We start from the raw sequence: 19,675 nt of genomic DNA on the forward strand, positions 1-19,675 counted from the left end.
GAGCAGGCATTTATCTTGCCTTCCAACTCCAAACTACATGCCCCAGACACACTTACTGCTAATGTCCCTAATTCCTCATGACAAATCCCTATCTGTGCAGAATAGCTGGTTGATTGCTGTAACTGAATCCTGACTGATTTGTACACTTTTTTGGGGCAGGACCCCTGTGATATAGAGGAATGAACTTGCATTTTAGTGGGGTGAAAACAGATGATAAACAAATAATTAAGTAAAAGTTTTAGTAACTGATATGTCCTTCAGATAAAAATAAAGCTGGAAAAGGGGATGGGGAGCGCAGGAGGTGAATGTTGTGAGTTTAAATACCGTGGTGGTGGGTACTGCAGTTTTAAATACAAGTGGTCATGGAAGGCTTCCCTGATAAGGTGACTTTTGAGACCCGACTATTATGTCAATTGGGTGCAAGTCCCTGGTGGAGTTCATGTGTTAAAATGCAATTATTCAATTACTCCTTTCCTTAGATAACTCCCTAAATGATGCTATTTTCCATCTCCAGGTGGTTATATTCTCTACCCACAGCAAACATGGCGGAAAAGGCTTCATCCTGATATCTGGGCCACCAATAAAGATGGCCACAGCACTTCCTGTGTTTGCCCTTAACAAAGATGGCGACAATACTTCCTGTTCGGGGCTTTTGCCTTCAACAAAAATGGTGCTTACGGTACAGGTTCCCTGACACTTTGGAGTCCGGTTGCAGTTTTTTTTTTTCTTTTCCTTAAGATACGTGTTTGCAGACGTAAGTAACAGGATCCCAGAACCCCCGTATGCATCTTTTCTCGAAGGCCCCGCGCCGCGGCGTCTGTGGCCTGGGCCCTGCGTGGCTCCCCCGCCCGCTAACTTGCTCGCGGCGTTCCCGAGCCGCTCGGGCTGGGGTGGCGGTGGAGGTGCTCGGGTCCCTGCTCTCCCCTCGGTCTTCTCTGCAGGTCATTCCCAGCACCCGCTTTATAGCGAGTCAGGTGGCCCCTAAAGTCTTTCATAGTTCTTCCCGTTCCTAATGCCACAGGGCTTCAGCTGGCGAGGCGGGAAATAAAAAGTTCCACATCGGCGGGGACAGCCCAAAGGGCACATTTTCCTGCTCACCTGCCGCCTCTCGGGGTCGCCCGCTGTGGCTCTACTTTCTGTGGGTGTCATAAAGCCCCATTTGCCGCCCCCCGTCTCCCCTCCCCGCCACTTACATACCCTCTTAGCCGTCCCTCTGCTCACTGGTGCAGTGGTCTTAGAAACAAGCCTTCCATGGCGTGTGGACGTTAAAAAAAAATCTTTTAAAGGAAAAAAAAAAAGCACAACATTAAACGTCCCGTGCATGTGTGGCTATGACAGTGTTGTGATGGAGATTCGAAATTCTTCCAGAGGAGAGCTGGAGTCTGTGACTATATATAAGATTTACTGTAGACTGGGCATGAATGCCTAATGTTCTCCTTGAAGGCAATGGTGTATAGGCCTTTTCTCTTAGGGAAAAAGATCCTTAAACTTATTGGTACCTGCCGGTTTATTGCCCCACTTCCATTGATGATCAAGTTCTGCAGATGCCCGCGGTCTTAAGGGCACTTGTGTGCATATTGGCGGTTTCTGCGGTAATGGGGTATCTCTGATGAACGCAATGTTAAAGGAAAAGCACTATTTCTACTCAAGTATGTTAGAATGAAATGCTCCTCTGTAATCCTCAGGTAAAAGTTGCTTTTTTATTTTAGAAGATGTTGGGGGTAGGAGTTTATTACTTAATTTATTTATTTTTGCTGTGTTGGGTCTTCGTTTCTGTGCGAGGGCTTTCTGTACTTGCGGCAAGCCGGGGGCCACTCTTCATTGCGGTGTGGGGGCCTCTCACCATCGCGGCCTCTCTTGTTGCGGAGCACAGGCTCCGGACGCGCTGGCTCAGTAGTTGTGGCCCAAGGGCCTAGTTGCTCCGTGGCATGTGGGATCCTCCCAGACCAGGGCTCGAACCCGTGTCCCCTGCATTAGCAGGCAGACTCTCAACCACTGTGCCACCAGGGAAGCCCCAAAAGTTGCTTTTTAAGCAGGGTCTCTAATCCACTTTTCCCCAAATCTCTTTATGGAACAAGGAATGGAGCTAGGACCCCATTGTGTGGAAAGTAAAAGCAGAGAAGATGCTTCATGTTCTGAAGCATTCGAAATTAATTCAGCTTGGCTTAACAGCCGTGTATTAAACACCATGGGCTGGCGTTCTGCTAGGGTTCAAAGATGTCCGTGACCTTAAGGAGCTTGCACTGTAAGACACTATCTTTGGGGGCTCATCAGGCTTCCTGTGATCTGAGCTACCATTTTGTGTCTTCCCAGGGGGAGATGGAGGCTAGAGACAAGCAAGTGCTTCGCTCCCTTCGCCTCGAGCTGGGTGCAGAGGTCCTGGTGGAGGGACTGGTCCTCCAGTATCTTTACCAGGAAGGGGTCTTGACAGAAAGCCATGTTCAAGAAATTAAAGCTCAAGCCACAGGCCTCCGGAAAACAATGCTGCTGCTGGATATCCTACCTACCAGGGGTCCTAAAGCATTCGATGCCTTCCTAGATTCCCTGCAAGAATTCCCCTGGGTAAGGGAGAAACTGGAGAAGGCAAGAGAAGAAGCCATGGTTGAGCTGCCTGCAGGTAGGCCTCAAAAAGATCATTCCAGACCACCTCCAAGATTGTTGGAACTGTGCCCTTTGGATTTGAAGTTGGGGTTTTAGGCTGGGTGGGGGTTGGCAGGTCCTGAAAGTGGGAAAGGAGTTTGGTTTGCAGGCATGTGGCGCTGGAGGGACTGGTTGAGGAGATGGAGTTAGGAAGTGCAGGGAAGGAGGGAGGAATGGAACACGATTGAGAGGGTGAGGAGGGAGCTCAGAGAATACATTTAGAAATGCTTCCAGGGAAAGTTGGCAAGTCACTTGGGAGGCCTGTTCTCATCAGAGAGCCAGGTCATATCTCAGCCCTTGGCATTGGGAGCCATTTGGAAAGTGCAGATGGGAAAGCAGGCTTTAGGCTTCCTGATAACTGATTCGTGGGGTGCCAGAGCGGCCGGCTGGGAAAGGTCAGACTCATGAAGAAGGGGACAGCCTCTAGGAAGGCACGCCTTGCACCTGTTCCCTGGGCTGTCCTGCATGGCCAAAGGGGATTATTTGGAAGGCTGGCTTAGTTTGTTTTTAAAGACTATTGATTTAAAGTCATCCTTTTTAGTTTGGCTTTGTTCAGACACCTGGAGTATTTAATTTTATAAGGACAGTAGTTTTTTTGGGGGGGGAGGTGTCTTATTTTGATTTTAAGGAACGTTGGAAGCTATAGAAAAGAGAAACAGTCCTAGTGCTATCAGCCTGGCTTGTAGCAAGAAGATGTGAGATGAAACACTTATTTCTTCTCAACACCTCCCATGACAGTCTACTTTTTACAGAGATTGAGGAGCAGAGAACTGAACTGGCAAAAAAAAAAAAAAAAGGAAAAAAGAAAGTTGACTTGTAAATTTTTAACAGAGTTAGGAAATTGACATTCTTAGTTTTTTATAGCAGTGATAGTTAGACCTACCCCAACTCAGGGATCTCCAGAATTTGTTGTTGCTGTTTTTCAAATACCAATATAACTAGTAAAAACACAAATGCCGGTAATAAAGAAACTACTTTTATTATTTTTGCCCCATGGACCTCATATTTTGAATGATTTTCCAGACCACATGATAAGTAATCATGACTAATTCTTCTAATATTTTTATTAATGACATATGTCTGAATATTTGATCAACATGAGATAACTGGGTGACTTAGGAAGGCCTGGGAAAATCCCAGTGGAAAAAGCAAAAATATTTTCATTTCCTTGCATGGCCAAATTACAGGTAAATGTATGTTCCAGGCTTTTTGAAATACTGAAAAAAGCTGGCCTTTGAGGACCGCAGGAATTTTCAGGTTGGATTGTTCTTACAAAATAAAATACTCCAGGTGTGTGAACAAAGCCAAACTGAAGTAGGTAAAATGTTTCTACCACTTGATTGAAAGCAGAATATATAACATAGAAGTGGGGAGATGTTAAAAGAAATATCGGGTGTCCGATATCTTTTCATGGTATTTGACTTAGAGGTTCCTCTTGGCAACACATAGTTGGAAATAACAAAACAGGCAAAGCTGAAAGCCTGTTACTACTGAAATACTTAATTATTTTATAATCATTGTAGGTGTTGTAAATAGTATGATTGTATGTTGTTCAAAGAGGTGTGACCCCGTTTTCATTTCTTCTGATTCATTCAAAGAACAAGAAAAGTTATTTTTACCAAATGGTGAAAGTTACAATGATGTTGAAGAAGAAAAAGAAAAACATATATATTTTTAAGTGAGCAGTATGAAACATCGCGGAGCAGGAAAAAATTCAGTGTATCTGTGCTGAAGTTTGGAAAAATAACGTTAATACGTTAATTCTGTGGAAGTGGTCAAATGGAACGATAGGTTGGCTACTGCACAAATGAAGTCCTCTCAATTGTTTTACTTCTTGTTGAGTAACACTGCTACTGAAAAAAATATCCTGAAGAGAGAGTTTGATTTACATAGCGTTCTGTATACTTTCCACAGTGGCAGTTACACAAACTCACTTTTTAAATAGTTTTTGTTAATTACTGAATATTTTAAGTAAGATTACAAAATATAAGTAAGGTGTCAAGAACAATGGTACAGTGAACACCTGTCTCCCCATCACTCAGTTAAAAAATATTACATGGGGCTTCCCTGGTGGCGCAGTGGTTGAGAGTCCGCCTGCCAAAGCAGGGGACACAGGTTTGTGCCCTGGTCTGGGAAGATCCCACATGCCGCGGAGCAGCTGGGCCCGTGAGCCATGGCCGCTGAGCCTGTGCCTCTGGAGCCTGTGCTCCGCAACGGGAGAGGCCACAACAGTGAGAGGCCAGCGTACTGCAAAAAAAAAAAAAAAAAAAAAAATTACATGGCCTTTGAGGACCCCTGGGTGCTCCTCTCAATCTTAGCTCATCCCCAACCTCCGCTCACCGATAAACCTTGAATCTGGAGTTTATCATTTCCTTCTTCACTTTGTAATTTTCCATCTCATAAAACTCACTTTTAAAATCCACATATGTTATGGAAAATTCACTGCACCATAAGTTTCAGCAATATCTATATACCTAAGGCGTGGAGGAAATGGTATATTTTAAAGGAGTTGTTAGTTAACAGCCTTCTTTATTTGAGACCTTAAACTTTGTGTTAAATTAACTTGATGGCTGTATTTTAATTATGAAATTAAATTAGGACTTAATTAATTGGAAACCTATTTTTTTTTTAAATCCTGGAAAGAGTATATTAGACTTGAAATGCCTTCAGTTTTAATGTAAAAAATGCGAATGGACCCGGAGGCCTATTTTCCAGGACCCCAGTGCTTCTCCAGTGTCGGAGTAATTTTAACAAGGTTTTAAATAGTCCATTTAAATTTTTGTAAAGGCATGTTTGAACTTTGAAGAATTAGAATGTAGGAAAATGTGGTGCTTATGTATGTCTGTGTATACAATAACCTCTTCTGACTTTTTACTCATTTCAGTCGCAGTTATTAATTTGTACAGGTTTGGTGGTCTTCTCTTGGGAGGCTTTGTAAACGAATGGGGAGGAATGGCTTTCTCTTTGGCCGAGAGGTCTATCCTGATTGATCTGAATGAACTGATGTTATTTTATAAAAAGTTTTCTTGTTTTGGTCTTTTCAGAGATTCCTGGTTTTCCTCTTGTTTGTTGGTTACCTTTTGTGTTTCACTTGTAAACTTTGAGCTGCTTCAGAGGTCTTCTTTGGTGATTGATCCCGGTTAGTTGCTTTTAATTTATATTCTGGGTGTCATTTTTTGTTTATTTATTTTTAATTTTTATTTTATTTTTTAATAGACACCTAGCCATTTTATTTTATTTTATTCTTGGCTGTGCCTTGTGGCATGTGGGATCTTAGTTTCCCCACCAGGGATAGAACCCATGCCCCCTGCAGTGGAAGCCCTGAGTCTTAACCATTGGACCGCCACGGAAGTCCCTGGGTGTCATTTTTTAGAGAAGAATCAAGTTGTATCTTGATTCTCTCTATTCTTCTAAACCATGCCCCCAGGAAATCCCAAAACATTAAAAAAAAAAAAAAAGTTAAACTTTTGATTCTCTCAGTGTGCCTAGATGACTGGTATCCCTTTCCCTATTAAAAAAAAAAAAAGACCAAGATGTTAATGGATAATTGATTTTGTGTTTTTCCTCACCTTATAAAGACACTTATATTTTATTATTTTTTAATCTTTTTTTATAAATTTATTTTATTTATTTATTTTTGGCTGCGTTGGGTCTTCGTTGCTGCGCGCGGACTTTCTCTACTTGCAGCGAGCGGGGGCTACTCTTCGTTGCGGTGCACAGGGTTCTCATTGCGGTGGCTTCTCTTGTTGCAAAGCACAGGCTCTAGGCGTGCGGGCTTCAGTAGTTGTGGCTCGCGGGCTCTAGAGCGCAGGCTCAGTAGTTGTGGCACAGGGGCTTAGTTGCTCCGCAGCATGTGGGATCTTCTTGGACCAGGGCTCGAACCCATGTCCCCTGCACTGGCAGGCAGATTCTTAACTACTGCACCACCAGGGAAGCCCAAGACTCTTATATTTTAAAAGAGGAATTCTGGCAATAAAATGACTTAATCCCGCTTGGCACCATGGAAGGCACACTTCATGGTATGTCCCCTACTGGACAAGGTCACGTAGTAGACACTAGATTAGCTGGAAATCCTCCCTGGGCTCCTGGCAGGTCACTTAGGAGATGAGGATAGTGCTGAATCTGGGTAAAGGCAGCATGTGTCTTCCTGCCTGGCTTCCCACTACTCATGGGCCCTGTCTAGGCTGACAAGCTCGCTCTGGTGCCTGAGCTAATCTGGATCTGGAAAGGAGGTTTGTCAGCAGCCCCTGTCTCACCAGCTGGTAGGACTTAGCCTTAGGTCATGGTGGGAGTGACTTCTGGGCCCAAGGACTCTCTGTTCTACCATGTTGGCCCTGGCTGTGGGATTGGGTCTCTGCCATGATTCCCACTTAACAGTCAGCCTGGCAACCCTTCCTTTAACCCCAGTCTTTTTTAGGCTTGGGAGTTTTTTTTTTTTTTCTTTCTTCCTAGGCTAAATTTCTGCTTTATATTCTCTTAGCCACCAGCAAGGATGAAAGATAAATATCTTATAATGCAGCTCAGTAACTCCTATTTTAGCATCAGATGCCTCAGCTCTGGCCTGCTGGAGTAGCTGTCCTGGGGCTGACATTTGTTGTAGCCTTGCCTGAGCTTGAGCTGGTCCTCGCCATGGACCCTGTGCCCTGGACTCTGTGGCTGTCCTCACTGGAGCAGGATGTAGGGCTGGCCTGTTTCCCCTCTGCCCAGAGGGTCCAGGGCTCAGCCTGTCCCTTTTGGAGCTGGCCTCGTGTGACCACGTAGAGCTACGTCAGCCGCTGTTTTGAGATATACTCTGGCTGTCAGATGTATACTTGGATACATCTGAAGTTACTGAGCAATAAAGTTACTGAGCAATAAAAAAGCAATGAAGTTTTTACTCTAGGTATTGTAATAGGTTTATTAGAGAGATTTCTAGCCTGGGACTTTTTAATCATACCATGAATTCATACCTACTCTGGGTATGGTGATTTCAGTGTTGTCTTAGTTCATCAGGCTTGTGGTCTGTCCAGGCACTTCCACGGTGGCTGAGTAGTGTTCACTCTGTGTCATCCTGTGTCTTAGAGAGGGGATGGTGGGTCAGCATTCAGAGCAAGACCCCTCCTTGTGCTAAGGGCAGATTCTACAGAGAGCCCAGGTTTCTATGTGTCTCCAGTATGATTATCATATACTTCCTGAGGACCAACTAGATGCCAGGCACTAGGTGATAAAGATACATGAAGATCTCCAGATCAGCGGAGAAGACTCGTGCATTCATTCAACAGATATTAGTCTTGACCACGTGCCAGACATTGGGTGCTGGGTACATCGTAGTAAACAAAGCGCCTGCCCTTCTGGAGCTCACTATATTCTGTGGTCTGATGGGGACCGACAACGAGCAAGTGAATAAATAATACATCAGGTGGTGAGAGTGCTTCGAAGAACAGTGTGCGTGGTGTTGAGGAAGGGCTTTCCGTAGTATGTGGGGTGGTCAGAGAAAGCTTCTCTGATGAGAGGACGTTGAGTAGAGACCTGAATTCTTCAATAGAGTGGATACCTGGAGGAAGAGCTTTCAGAAAGAGGGGACCACGAGTGCAGAGGAACTCAAGTGGAGCCCCAGTGACAGGGTGCCTAGAGCCCAGGCCCTTCTGGGAGAATAACCTTTCTCCCAGAGAGATGCTACGTCATATTGCCCGTTGTAAAGGCCCAGTCTTGACTGTTTGTCCTTGTGGTTCCCAGAATGTGAGATGTGTGCACAGCCATGATCTTGGGTGGCTCTTAAAATGATTTTAGATGATATGTGGACATGGGATTAGATCACAAGGTGAAAGAGCTATTTCCTTTTTCTTTCTGTTTCAATCCTGATAACATCCAAGTGAAAACCTCCATTTGGTACAAGTGTTTCTGTAACATCTCTTGACACTTGCCAATTTTTCTTCGTAACAGACAGCAAAAGCTCCTCATGCTTAAAGCCTTCTGTAGACAACAGTATTTAGTTACAATTTAGTTGTTTTGCTTGTTTTTTCCCCTTGTATCAATTTGATGGTTTTATGATATTATGGCAAGTAAAACTGTTTTCTGTTTACTTTAAAATACATTGTATTTAAGTAAAAATGAGTCAACATAAAGAAAAAGACTAAGAAAATAATAATGGTATGACAATATGGCAAAAAGTGTGAAGACGCGTGTCATGTATTTTCTCATTTGAAAAGAGCAACAGGAGTTTGGGGCAGGAAGCATCGTCTGGCTGGCACAGTTGGGGCAGGAAGGCTCTGGCTCTAGTTCAAATGGAAGATAACACCATATTCAAGGTACTTTACTGTTTTGCGTGTTCAGTGGATGCACAGTGGCTGGGAACTGGTTAAATTTATTAGCAGAATTGCCAGAATGACTTAATTTTAAGTTGTATAATTTGTAAACGCATTCGCTTGCTAATGTAACAAGTCAGCAAAATGGAGGCACATCCCAGTATTCCAGACTTTAAGCCTGGGAGGGTGATGGTCGCAGATCATCTCATTTTTCTCTGAGAAAACGGAGTGCTAGAGAGATTAAGACAACTTACCCATGATCACACAGCTAGTTAATGTAATTTATTGCCAGGACTGGAACCCAGGCCTCCCGACTCTGGATTTAAGACTTTTGCTATGCAGTCTTGGCTCCCTGCTGGGTTTGAAATGGAATTGTATTATGCTGTAGTGTTAATCATTGAAATTAGCCTTTAAAAAAATTGTACTAATGCTTTTTTCTTCATTTTAAGAGGAAAATTTCAAGGGCTTTTAGAGGTATACTGGGATGAGATTTTACTAAAATATTCAATTTTTATCAGTGCCAATTTTAATCATTTAAAAGGAAATTTTGATGGGTCAGTACTGCATTTTGTCAGAAGACTCCACCCCTCACCCCCCCACCCCCTTCTGCAAGGCTGACATACAGAAAGGGCGGAAGACTTTTATCAAGTATTTATGGGACTGATGAAATAATGCATCTGTTGGCAGCAAACTGCAGCTCTTTCTAGGAATAGCAAACCGTGTGACAGGTCTCTCCTCAGCAGGGATGCCTCCATATCCATCTACAAAATGGATTTAATGTTCTTTCCTTTTAGAAATTCTCACTGTGACATTTTTTTCTCCCTCCTGTGGATGTATGGGTCGCTTGCCTACATCAATCACCCTACTGACCCTCAGGGTTGATTTAGCTCAGTGTTGTTTAACTCTGGCTTTTAAAAAAAGCCTAATGATCCTCAGGCTTCACCCCAGGCCAGTTCATGCCAAAATCTGTGGAGGTGGGGCCTGGGCACAAACACCTTCCTAGGTTAATTTTGGAGTGCAGCCAGGATTGAGAACCTTGAGATCCGACCAGCAGATCGTGCACATGGCTCCTTTCTCACTTATTGCTCCCTGGGTATGGGCCTCCCAAAGCTGTGTGCTTGCTTGAAGAGTTGCTGTTGTTTTCGGGTGGGGGGAGGTGGAAGGGAGCTAGGAATAGGATGTAGAAGGATAGATAGCTTTGTTTTAAATCTGTGCTCACCATTGTTGTTAATTCTTGGAATTCCCTGAACATTGTTGCTTAAGAATGTTCTAGCATCGCAGACCCCATGCAGGTGTGACTCTGCTACCAACATTAAACTCCATTAGCGCTCCTTGGGGATTCATAGGCTACGTGTTCACAGAACAAAACTGAAGAGAGGGTTTTGAACTATCTGGTGAATTTGGATTTGGGGGAATTCCATTCATTGTCTATTCACATTGTTTAGTAATTACAGACCATCCACAATACTGTGTGCCCTGTAGATCAAGCTATGTCCAAATGGGGACAGAACCTGCTGGAGGAGAGTGACTTGGGTGCTGCTCTCAGCTACAGAGGGAGCTGAAGATGGCTTGAGGATGGATGAGAGGAGGAGAGACAAATGGCCAGTCGGGAAGACTGGGACTGGCTTAGTCTGTCCATCTGTGGGTTGGTCAGACAATCTGCCCACAGTTTCTGTTTATAATTAAAAATGAATTTTAATCTTTTCTGTGTCTCACCAAGAACCTCAAATAATACCAGTGAAATAATAATCATAGTATTTATCAGCAGCTTAACTTACCATGTGCCAGGCACTGTTCCAGGTCCTTTGCATTTATTAATTCATTTAATCCTGACAGTAACTCAATGAGATAGAAGGTATTATTACCCTCATTGCACAGAGATGTGAAGTCACTTGCTCAAGGTCATACAATGTAGTTAAGCCAAATTTGCAATCTAGGCACTTTGACTTCAAAACCTGCTGATTCATGTCCTGTAAAGACACTTTCTCAAAATTTGCTTTTCTCTCCTCCCGAATTCTGGTAACCTGTGGCTGCTTCAGGGCCTGTTATTTACCAGCCCCCACGTTTTCCTCCCCCCCTACTCCAGGCTCTCCCAGACATGCAGCTGCAGGATCTTTTTCTTTCCCACCTATTGTCCAAAGACTAATTTCTGGTTGGTCTCTCTCTCCCATCTCTCATTTTATCCTTTTTGGGGGTGGGGTGGGGAGGGGGAGGGTCTAATGTGAAGCCATAGGGGGTCAAGGGACAGGGCCCTTGGGTTGCGTCCATCCCACTTGCTACCTTGAGAGTAAAAAAACTCAGTCTTCTTGGCTGTGATCAGGAGATGGTGTGTTGGCTCTCCTGGTCCTGGAATCAGGTCCCACTTTTCCAGCTCCTAAATCATGCTATGGAAAGTCATCAGTTCCAATAACTAGCTTTTCTGGTGACGTGGTCTCAGAGTTTAACTGTACGTTTAGCAAGGTAGTGTTCTCTTTTCATGGGTATAGTTCAAACTTGTAGGCTGCTGTTGTAGCTAGCTGCCGGAATGTTTGCCTTTACTTAATTTTAATAGGCAGCTGTGTTTATACTTGTTCCTCTGTTTGAGCAGTAAGGAGTATATGAATATGATTCTTTGGAGGACTTTTCCCCCAGAGGGAAAAAAGAGTACATTGTACTTTTCCAAACAGTAAATTTTAATTGAGAAGGAAATGTAACTTCTAGAAGTTTGGGGCAGGTTTTAGTCTTAGGCTTTACTTTTGTTAGCATTATAAAAGAAATCTTAACTCCTTGTGAGAAGCGCCAAGTTGACAATTCCTGGAAATGTTCATGTTCTATTTATGCTCAGCACCATAGCAGAGAGGGTGGCGACACTGTTACCAAAATAAAACTGCTGAGATGTAGTAAGTGGCAAACGAGAGCTTATGGTTTTATAACCTAAATATGAGACTTTTAAAGCATCTCTCAGTCCCACCATTTGTCCATAAGGTATATGGGGGCTGAGTGGTAATGGTGCAGTTGTTATGGAGAATTACAGAGTAAGCAGAGCACATCTGTTGGGACTTGCCCTGTTGTTAGAACTGGGGAAGGTGAGAGCCGGAAGGTACCTCAGAGACTTTACAGATGAGGGAACTAAGAGATGCGTATCAGTCAAACATGTATGTGGGCTCTTTGGTTCAACCAGTAGACCTCTTGCTAACATAAGCAAAAGTGGAAATTTCTCTAACGTGCACTGGGTAGTTCACAACTTTGAAGTAGTTGCTAAAATTTCAGGGCTCAGTAAAGGCAGGAGTCAGGCAACCCTGGGGATTTCTGGGCATTGATGACCATCTCCAGCTCAGTTCCTCCACTTCGTCTTCTCTCGACGTTCAGAGTCTGGTTGGCCTAGGCTGAGTCATGAGCCCTTCCCTTAGGACACCAGAGTCACCTGGAGTGGGGAAGGGACAGTTCCAAAAGGAAGAGGTGAAAGCTCATTCGTGCTTTGTGATTCTGGGGCTGGACCCTGCCACATTTCTCCTTTGTCAGGTGGTGCAGTGTTAGTTTTCATCAGTATCATGCCCATTCTTTTTATATTTAACAGGTTCTACACTTGTGGGCCTGGAAAGAACTGGTAGCCCTTTAAGGCAGGAGAATGTTCTACATCTTTTTTCTTTTTCTTTTTTTTTAAAAATAAATTTATTTATTTATTTATTTTTGACTGTGTTGAGTCTTCGTTGCTGTGCACGGGCTTTCTCTAGTTGCGGTGAGCAGGGCCTACTCTTCCTTGCGGTGTGCAGGCTTCTCATTGAGGTGGCTTCTCTTGTTGTGGAGCATGGACCCTAGGCATGCGGGCCTCAGTAGCCGTGGCACGCGGGCTCAGCAGTTGTGGCTCGCGAGCTCTAGAGCGCAGGCTCAGTAGTTGTGGCGCATGGGCTCAGTTGCTCCGCGGCACGTGGGATTCTCCCGGACCAGGGCTCAAACGTGTGTTCCCTTCATTGGCAGGCGGATTCCCAACCACTGTGCCACCAGGGAAGTCCCTGTTCTACATCTTAATATAGCAAGGCCCAGGTTGAAGGCCAGAGGTAGTAGGAAGAGTAAAGGAGAACAGTTTTTGAAGGAAGATAGGTCTTCTAAAACCTTTTCAAAATCAGATGATATTGGGGAGAAAAATGGATTGAGAATGTTGAAGTAGAGAGGAGGTTAGAAGGAGAATTTGGATTGAGTTCTAGCCTAAGGGCTTTACATATATAAACTCACTTTATCCTCATAGACCTTTGAAGTAGGTACTATTACTGTCAGTAGGTAAATCGCCCAAAGTCACACAGCTCAATAGTAGCAGAGCTGAGATTTGAACACTGACAGTCTGGTCTTCCAGTCTTATTGATCACTAGGCAATTCCAGTTCTCGGTTCTGATTGGAGTCATGTGCCTTAGATTACCTGCCCTGAGCTAGGCACAGCTTCTTTATTTCCTGACCCCTTTTTGCCTTGGGTCTCACCTGTGGCCAACATTTTCATGCTTTTTTTGTTGTTGTTGTTGTTTGTTTTTTATACAGTTTACCAAATGGGAGATTAAAAGATATACCAAAGAGGATAAAAAATGTTTTCTAAGAAATGTGATTAGACAAAGATTTTAAGAGATTGACATGGCAATTTTTGTTCGTTGAGTCTTTAAACTCTTCTCTCCCCTTTCAATTTCTTTTTATTCTCAATTAGTCTCAATTTGATGGTGCCATGGGAAAATGTGCTTTTTTCAGGCCTCTCCTATTTGTTTGAGCCCTTTTATTCCTTCATGTGTCTGTCAGGATCCATTCTAGAGACAACAACCACTAGTTATTTGAATAAGGAAAATTTAATATAAAGAATTATACACTAGTAAAAAGTTAACAATGGTTAACTACTGACAGAGGTAAAAGAGGTCTCCAAGGAATACAGGAATAGCAAGTGGAAGAAGCTACTTTTTCTAGGGCTGGAAGAGAGTACAGGTTGAAGGCACCACGAGCTTGCACAAGGCCCCTCTCCACTCCCAAGGCTGTGGTTCAGACCTCACTGGAGGTGAGGTGACTGCCACGTGAGTATGCAGCCTGCCGGTGGCCAGGGAACTAGCCGGAGGTTCCAGGCTGGAGCTGGTCTGTAGGAGCTGCCCACCAGGTTGAGAAACTTGTTAGAGGATGTGGGTAGAGCAGAGTTGATTCTCAGAAAGCAGACTGCTGAGTGGTAGAGAAATTCCCTGGATAGTGAGCACCTTTTGTTTCCCAAACACCACTGGCAGTAGTACACTTCAGGGGGGATAAAGCATCCCAAACCAGGATGAAAAGCCCCTTCCTCTGCAATGGCCTTGCAGTATCCCTCTAGTGCCCTCTACTGATGAAAACTAACACTGCACCACCTGACAAAGGAGAAATGTTTGCAGGGTCCAGCCCCAGTATCACAAAGCGGGGCAAATAGGGTGAATACATTGTATTAGCAAGAAGTAATACATTGCTAATTGGTGCACCTCATCTGTAAAAGGATGATAGTACATAAATCCTGAAGTACTTCTTAGACGCTGATTCATTCATTCATTCATTAGGCAACATTTTTTATCTACCATTGCTGGCTGTTCTGCTAAAGCTTTGAGATTATGATTGTCATTATCTATTTTTCTTTGTTCCTCCCTGCAAAAAGAGTGCAGTCTTCTCTAAGGCAGAGGCTGTGTTTTTTTGCGGTGTGCGGGCCTCTCACTGTCGTGGCCTCTCCTGTTGCGGAGCACAGGCTCCGGACGCGCAGGCTCAGCAGCCATGGCTCACGGGCCCAGCCGCTCCACAGCATGTGGGATCTTCCCGGACCGGGGCATCGGCAGGCGGACTCCCAACCACTGCGCCACCAGGGAAGCCCAGAGGCTGTTTTTTTCTCTGTACTTGCAGAATCTGTCTAGCATAGTGCTCGATACATGTTAATCCTCAGGTTTATTGAATGAATGAAGGAATGACTATAAAGATGAATGTAAAGGCAGAGTAGTACCCTCAAAGAGTTTATTTATTTTAGGGTTTTTTTGGCCGTGCCACACAGCTTGTGGGATGTTAGTTCCCTGACCAGGAATCGAACCTGGGGCCTCAGCAGTGAAAGTGCCAAATCCTAACCACTGGACTGCCAGGGAATTCCCATCAGAGAGTTTAAATTGCAACTGGGGAAAGATAGAGGCAAGTACTTAAGTACTGATATAATACAGTATTCTGGTTATCTTTTGTTGTGTAACAAGCTACTCCAAAACTTAGTGGCTTAAAATAACAGTCCTGTATTTTACCCATGAATGTGCAGTCTGGCCAGGGCTCAGGAGGGACAGCTCATTTCTGTTTCACCCCATGCCAATTGTGGTGGTTTACCTGGGGCTGGAGGATCCATTTCGCAGGTGGGTTGCTCACATTTCTGGTAAATTGGTGCTGCTTGTTGGTTTCTCTCCACGTAGGCCTTTCTACAGGTAGCTGGGGTTTCCTCACAGTATGGTGGTTGAGTTTCAAAGGGCAGGGAGTAGAAGCTGCTTGTTTCTTAAGTCCTGGATCCGGATACTGGCATAGTGTTGGCTTTCACTGTGTTCTTTCAGTTAAGCTGTCCCAAAGCCCAGATTCAAAGAGAGGAGATAGAGACCTCACATTTCCTGGGGGGTATGTCAATCATTTTGGGGCCTTACTGTACTTATCAGATATAGTGGTTTAAAATATGTATATTTCTTATCATAAATGGGAAGTTAGCTGCCCTGTATGAAAGTGACTTGTAAATTAATAACAAATGTTATTTGATGTTGTTAATGTTTAACAAGAAAGTTTTAAAAAGTGAAAATGGATTTTCTTTCCGAATATAAAAGCAACACGTATTTGTTGTTTAAAAAAAAGCTCTAGAAAGATATCAAGAAAATGGAAATCACCCATAATCTTATTGCCCAGAGATAACCATGGTTTATAATAAATGAGTAGTGAAATGCAATATTTGGGTTTTTACCACAGGAAATTTTGTTTTAGAAGCTCTTTCTTTTCTGAGCACTAGTCATTTTGAGAAAGTTATTATTGATACTAACACTGAAATCCATGTGATGCCAAATAAAGAAAAAAATTCAGATTATATGTGTGTGTGTAAAAATATATACTTTTCTTCAGAGAGTGAAACTTTCTGAATCAACCTGAAGTAGTTTTTTCACATTATTATGAAGGCTCGTTGCTATTTCAATTAGCAGAGGGTGGGTGTGGGAGCCCTGGACTTAAATGACCTTCTCCAGCGACTCTTAGGGAACTACGAGTGGTATTTTTCACTCTGCCATTTAAAGTATTTTTCTGTTTATCTTTCTGTGAGTATTCTATTTCAAAGTATTGCACTAGATTATTATATAACCTGATTTTTTCAAAGTCTCCTGTCTGTATGCTTTTAAATACTACTACATTTCTAAATCTTTCTTCTTCACTGTTTTTCCCAAACTGTTGGGCTATAGGTGATTAAGCCTTTGCCTGTGGCGTGTTAAGATATATTGATGTCCTTCAAATTGACTAGATTTGTAAATATGTTAGTGTTCTGAATTGTAGATTAGATTTTTTTCCCCCTTGCTCTTGGAAAGGCATTCCAAATACCTTTTTTTTTTTTTTTAAAACAAATCAGTATATTTCAAAGAAACTGTTGAAACCTTTGGCAGAATAGACATATCCCACACCCCTCACTCTTTATTACCAGGGTAATACCATAAACCATTGTAGGAGGGGCTGGATAAGTCAGAGAAAAGAGCAGGTATGAGAAACACCAGAACTTTGCTTCTTGCATGATTTCAGCAAACACTTATTGAATATCTACTACGTGCCAGGAGTTAAACAGGTATACAAAAGTTAAGGTATAATCCCTGCCCTCAAGGTGCTCCAGATAAATGAGATGATACGTGTAAAGTACTTAGAACAGAGCCTGGCATATATTACACATTCAGTTAATGTTTGCTGAATGTTAGTAAAATTCCATAGGAGGCATACAACTAGGAAAAAATGTCTAAAAAGGCTTCTTAGGGAGACAATAATGAAAATAAGGTTGAGAAGCACTGGATGGGGAAGGACTTGTTACCTGATTGGACCCTGGGCTGAGGGAGACGGAGGATTCTGGGATGACGCCCAGGTTTCTGGTTTGGACACTTATTGAAATTCACCAAGACCGGATACACAGGAGGTATGGTTGATGTACAGATTATGCTCATTGAATTTAAGCTAGTAGTGACTCACAGGTATTGGGCACTTATTGTGAGCCAGCTTCTTTAGGTGCTGTACATTTGTCAGTAGTGCGAAGTAGATACTATAATATTATTGTTCCCGTTTTAAAGATTAGGAAGCTGAGACCCAGCCCAGGGCCACATAGCATTTCCTTTAGTGAAAATGCTTGGTAAGCTTTTGGAGATGTGGGTCTAGGTTCAGGATGGAGTCCTGCTTCTACCTTTTGTTTGCTGTTTGACCTTGGGGATTATTATTATTTTTTTCTCTGAATATAATTCCTTTGTTTGTAAAATAGAACTGCCTCTTGCTCTTCTCCAAGAGTAGTTGTTCACGTTAAATGAGAGGAGATATGAACACATCTTCTAAAGCGTATGTGTATATGTAGGTAGTATTTTTTTTTTTTTTTCTGGTACGCGGGCCTCTCACTCTTGTGGCCTCTCCCATTGCGGAGCACAGGCTCCGGACGCACAGGCTCAGCGGCCATGGCTCACGGGCCCAGCCGCTCTGCAGCATGTGGGATCTTCCCGGACCGGGGCACGAACCCGTGTCCCCTGCATCGGCAGGCGGACTCTCAACCACTGCGCCACCAGGGAAGCCCTGTAGGTAGTATTTTTAATGTTAGCTGGTACCCCACAGTAAATGCCGTTTTCTCCCTTGCTGTACTTCTTACCTTTCTCCTCTGTGTTCAGGTAGCTCCCAGGGGTGTTGGAAGGACAGAGTGAGAGCGTCCCACCCTCATCCCTCCACCATTTTTGTTGCAACTACGTCCATGTCGTCTGATTCTTCCCCATCATCCATCCCAGAAGATGACTCAGGAAGCTTTTATTTCCATGGGTTTTCATGAACCTCCTCCCATCTAAACACAGTGATTCACTTCTCAAGCTGTAGTCATTTGACTTCTGCCCCTTACAGCTGTTTTCACAGAGGTCATTGGTGACCTTTGGTTAGGTCGATCGACATTTTTCAGGTTGCCACTTGCTGTCTTGGCAGCATCTGACGTTGGGGGCCACTCTCTCATTCTTGATGTTGCCTCCTTCCTTGGTCCTGTTTTTCCTTCTGCCTCTCCATCTACTATTTCTCAACTTCTTCTTAGTCTGCTTGCCTCTTAAATGCTTGTCTTCTCCTGAGTTCTGTCACATCCTTCCTCTCCTCTCACTGGCACCATTCTTCTTGGGCAAAGCCCATCTGTACTCATGGCTCGATGACCACTTCAGTAAGAACTGCTTCTAAATCTCTGTCTCCAGCCCCAATAGATAGCTGCACCCCAGTCTTCGGTACCTTAGCTCAACATGGCCAAAATACGACCCCTCATTTCACACATCAAACTTCCTCCTCCTCAGTGATACTTATTTTTCTCCAATTCAAAAATATATTCCTATATATGGGCTTTATTTATTTATTTATTTTTTTGAGTTCCCCAACCAGGGATAGAACCTGTGCCCCCTGCAGTGGAAGCATGGAGTCTTAACCACTGGACAGCCAGAGAAGTCCCAAAAGTGGGCTTTTCTTTAATTGTTATTTTATTTATTTTTTTTTAAAGCACTTATTCCAGACATCACTTCTTTCTTGAAGCTTTGCATGACCCCTTCATGGCTAGCTGAGAAACTCCTCTTCTGTGTTTCCAGAGGGCTTGGGGCATATTTCTGTTATGGCACACCCATACTATGGTAGAGTTTTGTCCTCAAGCATACTATGAGTTTGGTGAGGGCAAGAACTTAGTTTTACAACCTTATAGACTCAGAACCTAACATGTTGCCAGATACCTAGTGGGACCAATAAACATTAGTTGAATGAGTGATCTGTGGTAGCCTTATTTGCTCCCCTCACTTCCCTCTTAATCTCTAAGTACCATAACTATTTATATTAGTTTGCTAGGGCTGCCATAATAAAATACCCAGGCCATGTGGCTTAAACAACAGAAATTTATTTTCTCACAGTTCTGCAGGCCGGAAGTCCAAGATCAAATTGTCAGCAGGTTTGTTTTCTTCTGAGGCCCCCTTGGCTTGTAGATGACTGGCCTCCTGCTGCCTCTTCACATAGTATCCCCCGGTGTGTGCATCCCGGTGTCTCTCCGTGTGTCCTCATTTCCTCTCTTATCAGGATACCAGGCAGGTTGGATTAAGGCCACCCTAATGGCCTCATTTTAACTCAGTTACATCTGTAAAGACTCCAAGTACAATCACAGTCTTAGGTATTAGGGGTTAGGGTTTCAACATATGAATTTTGGAGAGGCCGTTCAGCCCATAACACTATTATTGCTTTTTGAAAAACCTTATCTTAGTTTTCAGCTCATCCTGGATAGGCAGCAGATAATAACTCTTTAGTTCTTGACCCTCCGTGAAAGTGATTCTTTGGCATTTCTTAGTCGTTTCTATTTAGTGTTTGCTGAATACCAGCCATTAGCCATTCATTTTACCAAACTTAAAACAGAGTTTGTTCTGGTCCCTGTGTAGCATAAGTTCTGAACTGTCTGTCTGGGTATTAATCCATTTTATCAGCATTATTAGTAACTGTTGTAATAATGAAATCTCACATGGGGGTGGTGTTCCTTAACTTCCTTATTGCTGAAAATTCCAGTTGTG

The 19,675-nt window shown here is 43.4% G+C and overlaps 1 protein-coding gene across 2 annotated transcripts in view; it reads left to right on the plus strand.

Annotated features, from left to right (window-relative positions):
• Positions 1–745: 745 nt before the first annotated feature.
• Positions 746–19,675, plus strand: part of CRADD (CARD and death domain containing adaptor protein) — a 191,002-nt gene continuing 172,072 nt past the window's right edge. For both annotated transcript variants that reach the window (XR_014326594.1, XM_082850187.1), the window contains exons 1-2: positions 746–754; positions 2,314–2,617. Coding sequence is in view for 1 of the 2 variants with exons in the window: in XM_082850187.1 (XP_082706313.1) it covers positions 2,320–2,617 (298 nt within the window). In the remaining variant the exon portion in view is untranslated. The remainder of the gene's footprint in view (positions 755–2,313; positions 2,618–19,675) is intronic.

This window comes from Leucopleurus acutus (genome assembly GCF_964270905.1).
Source record: "Leucopleurus acutus genome assembly, chromosome: 11".
Classification (NCBI taxonomy): Eukaryota; Metazoa; Chordata; class Mammalia; order Artiodactyla; family Delphinidae; genus Leucopleurus; species Leucopleurus acutus.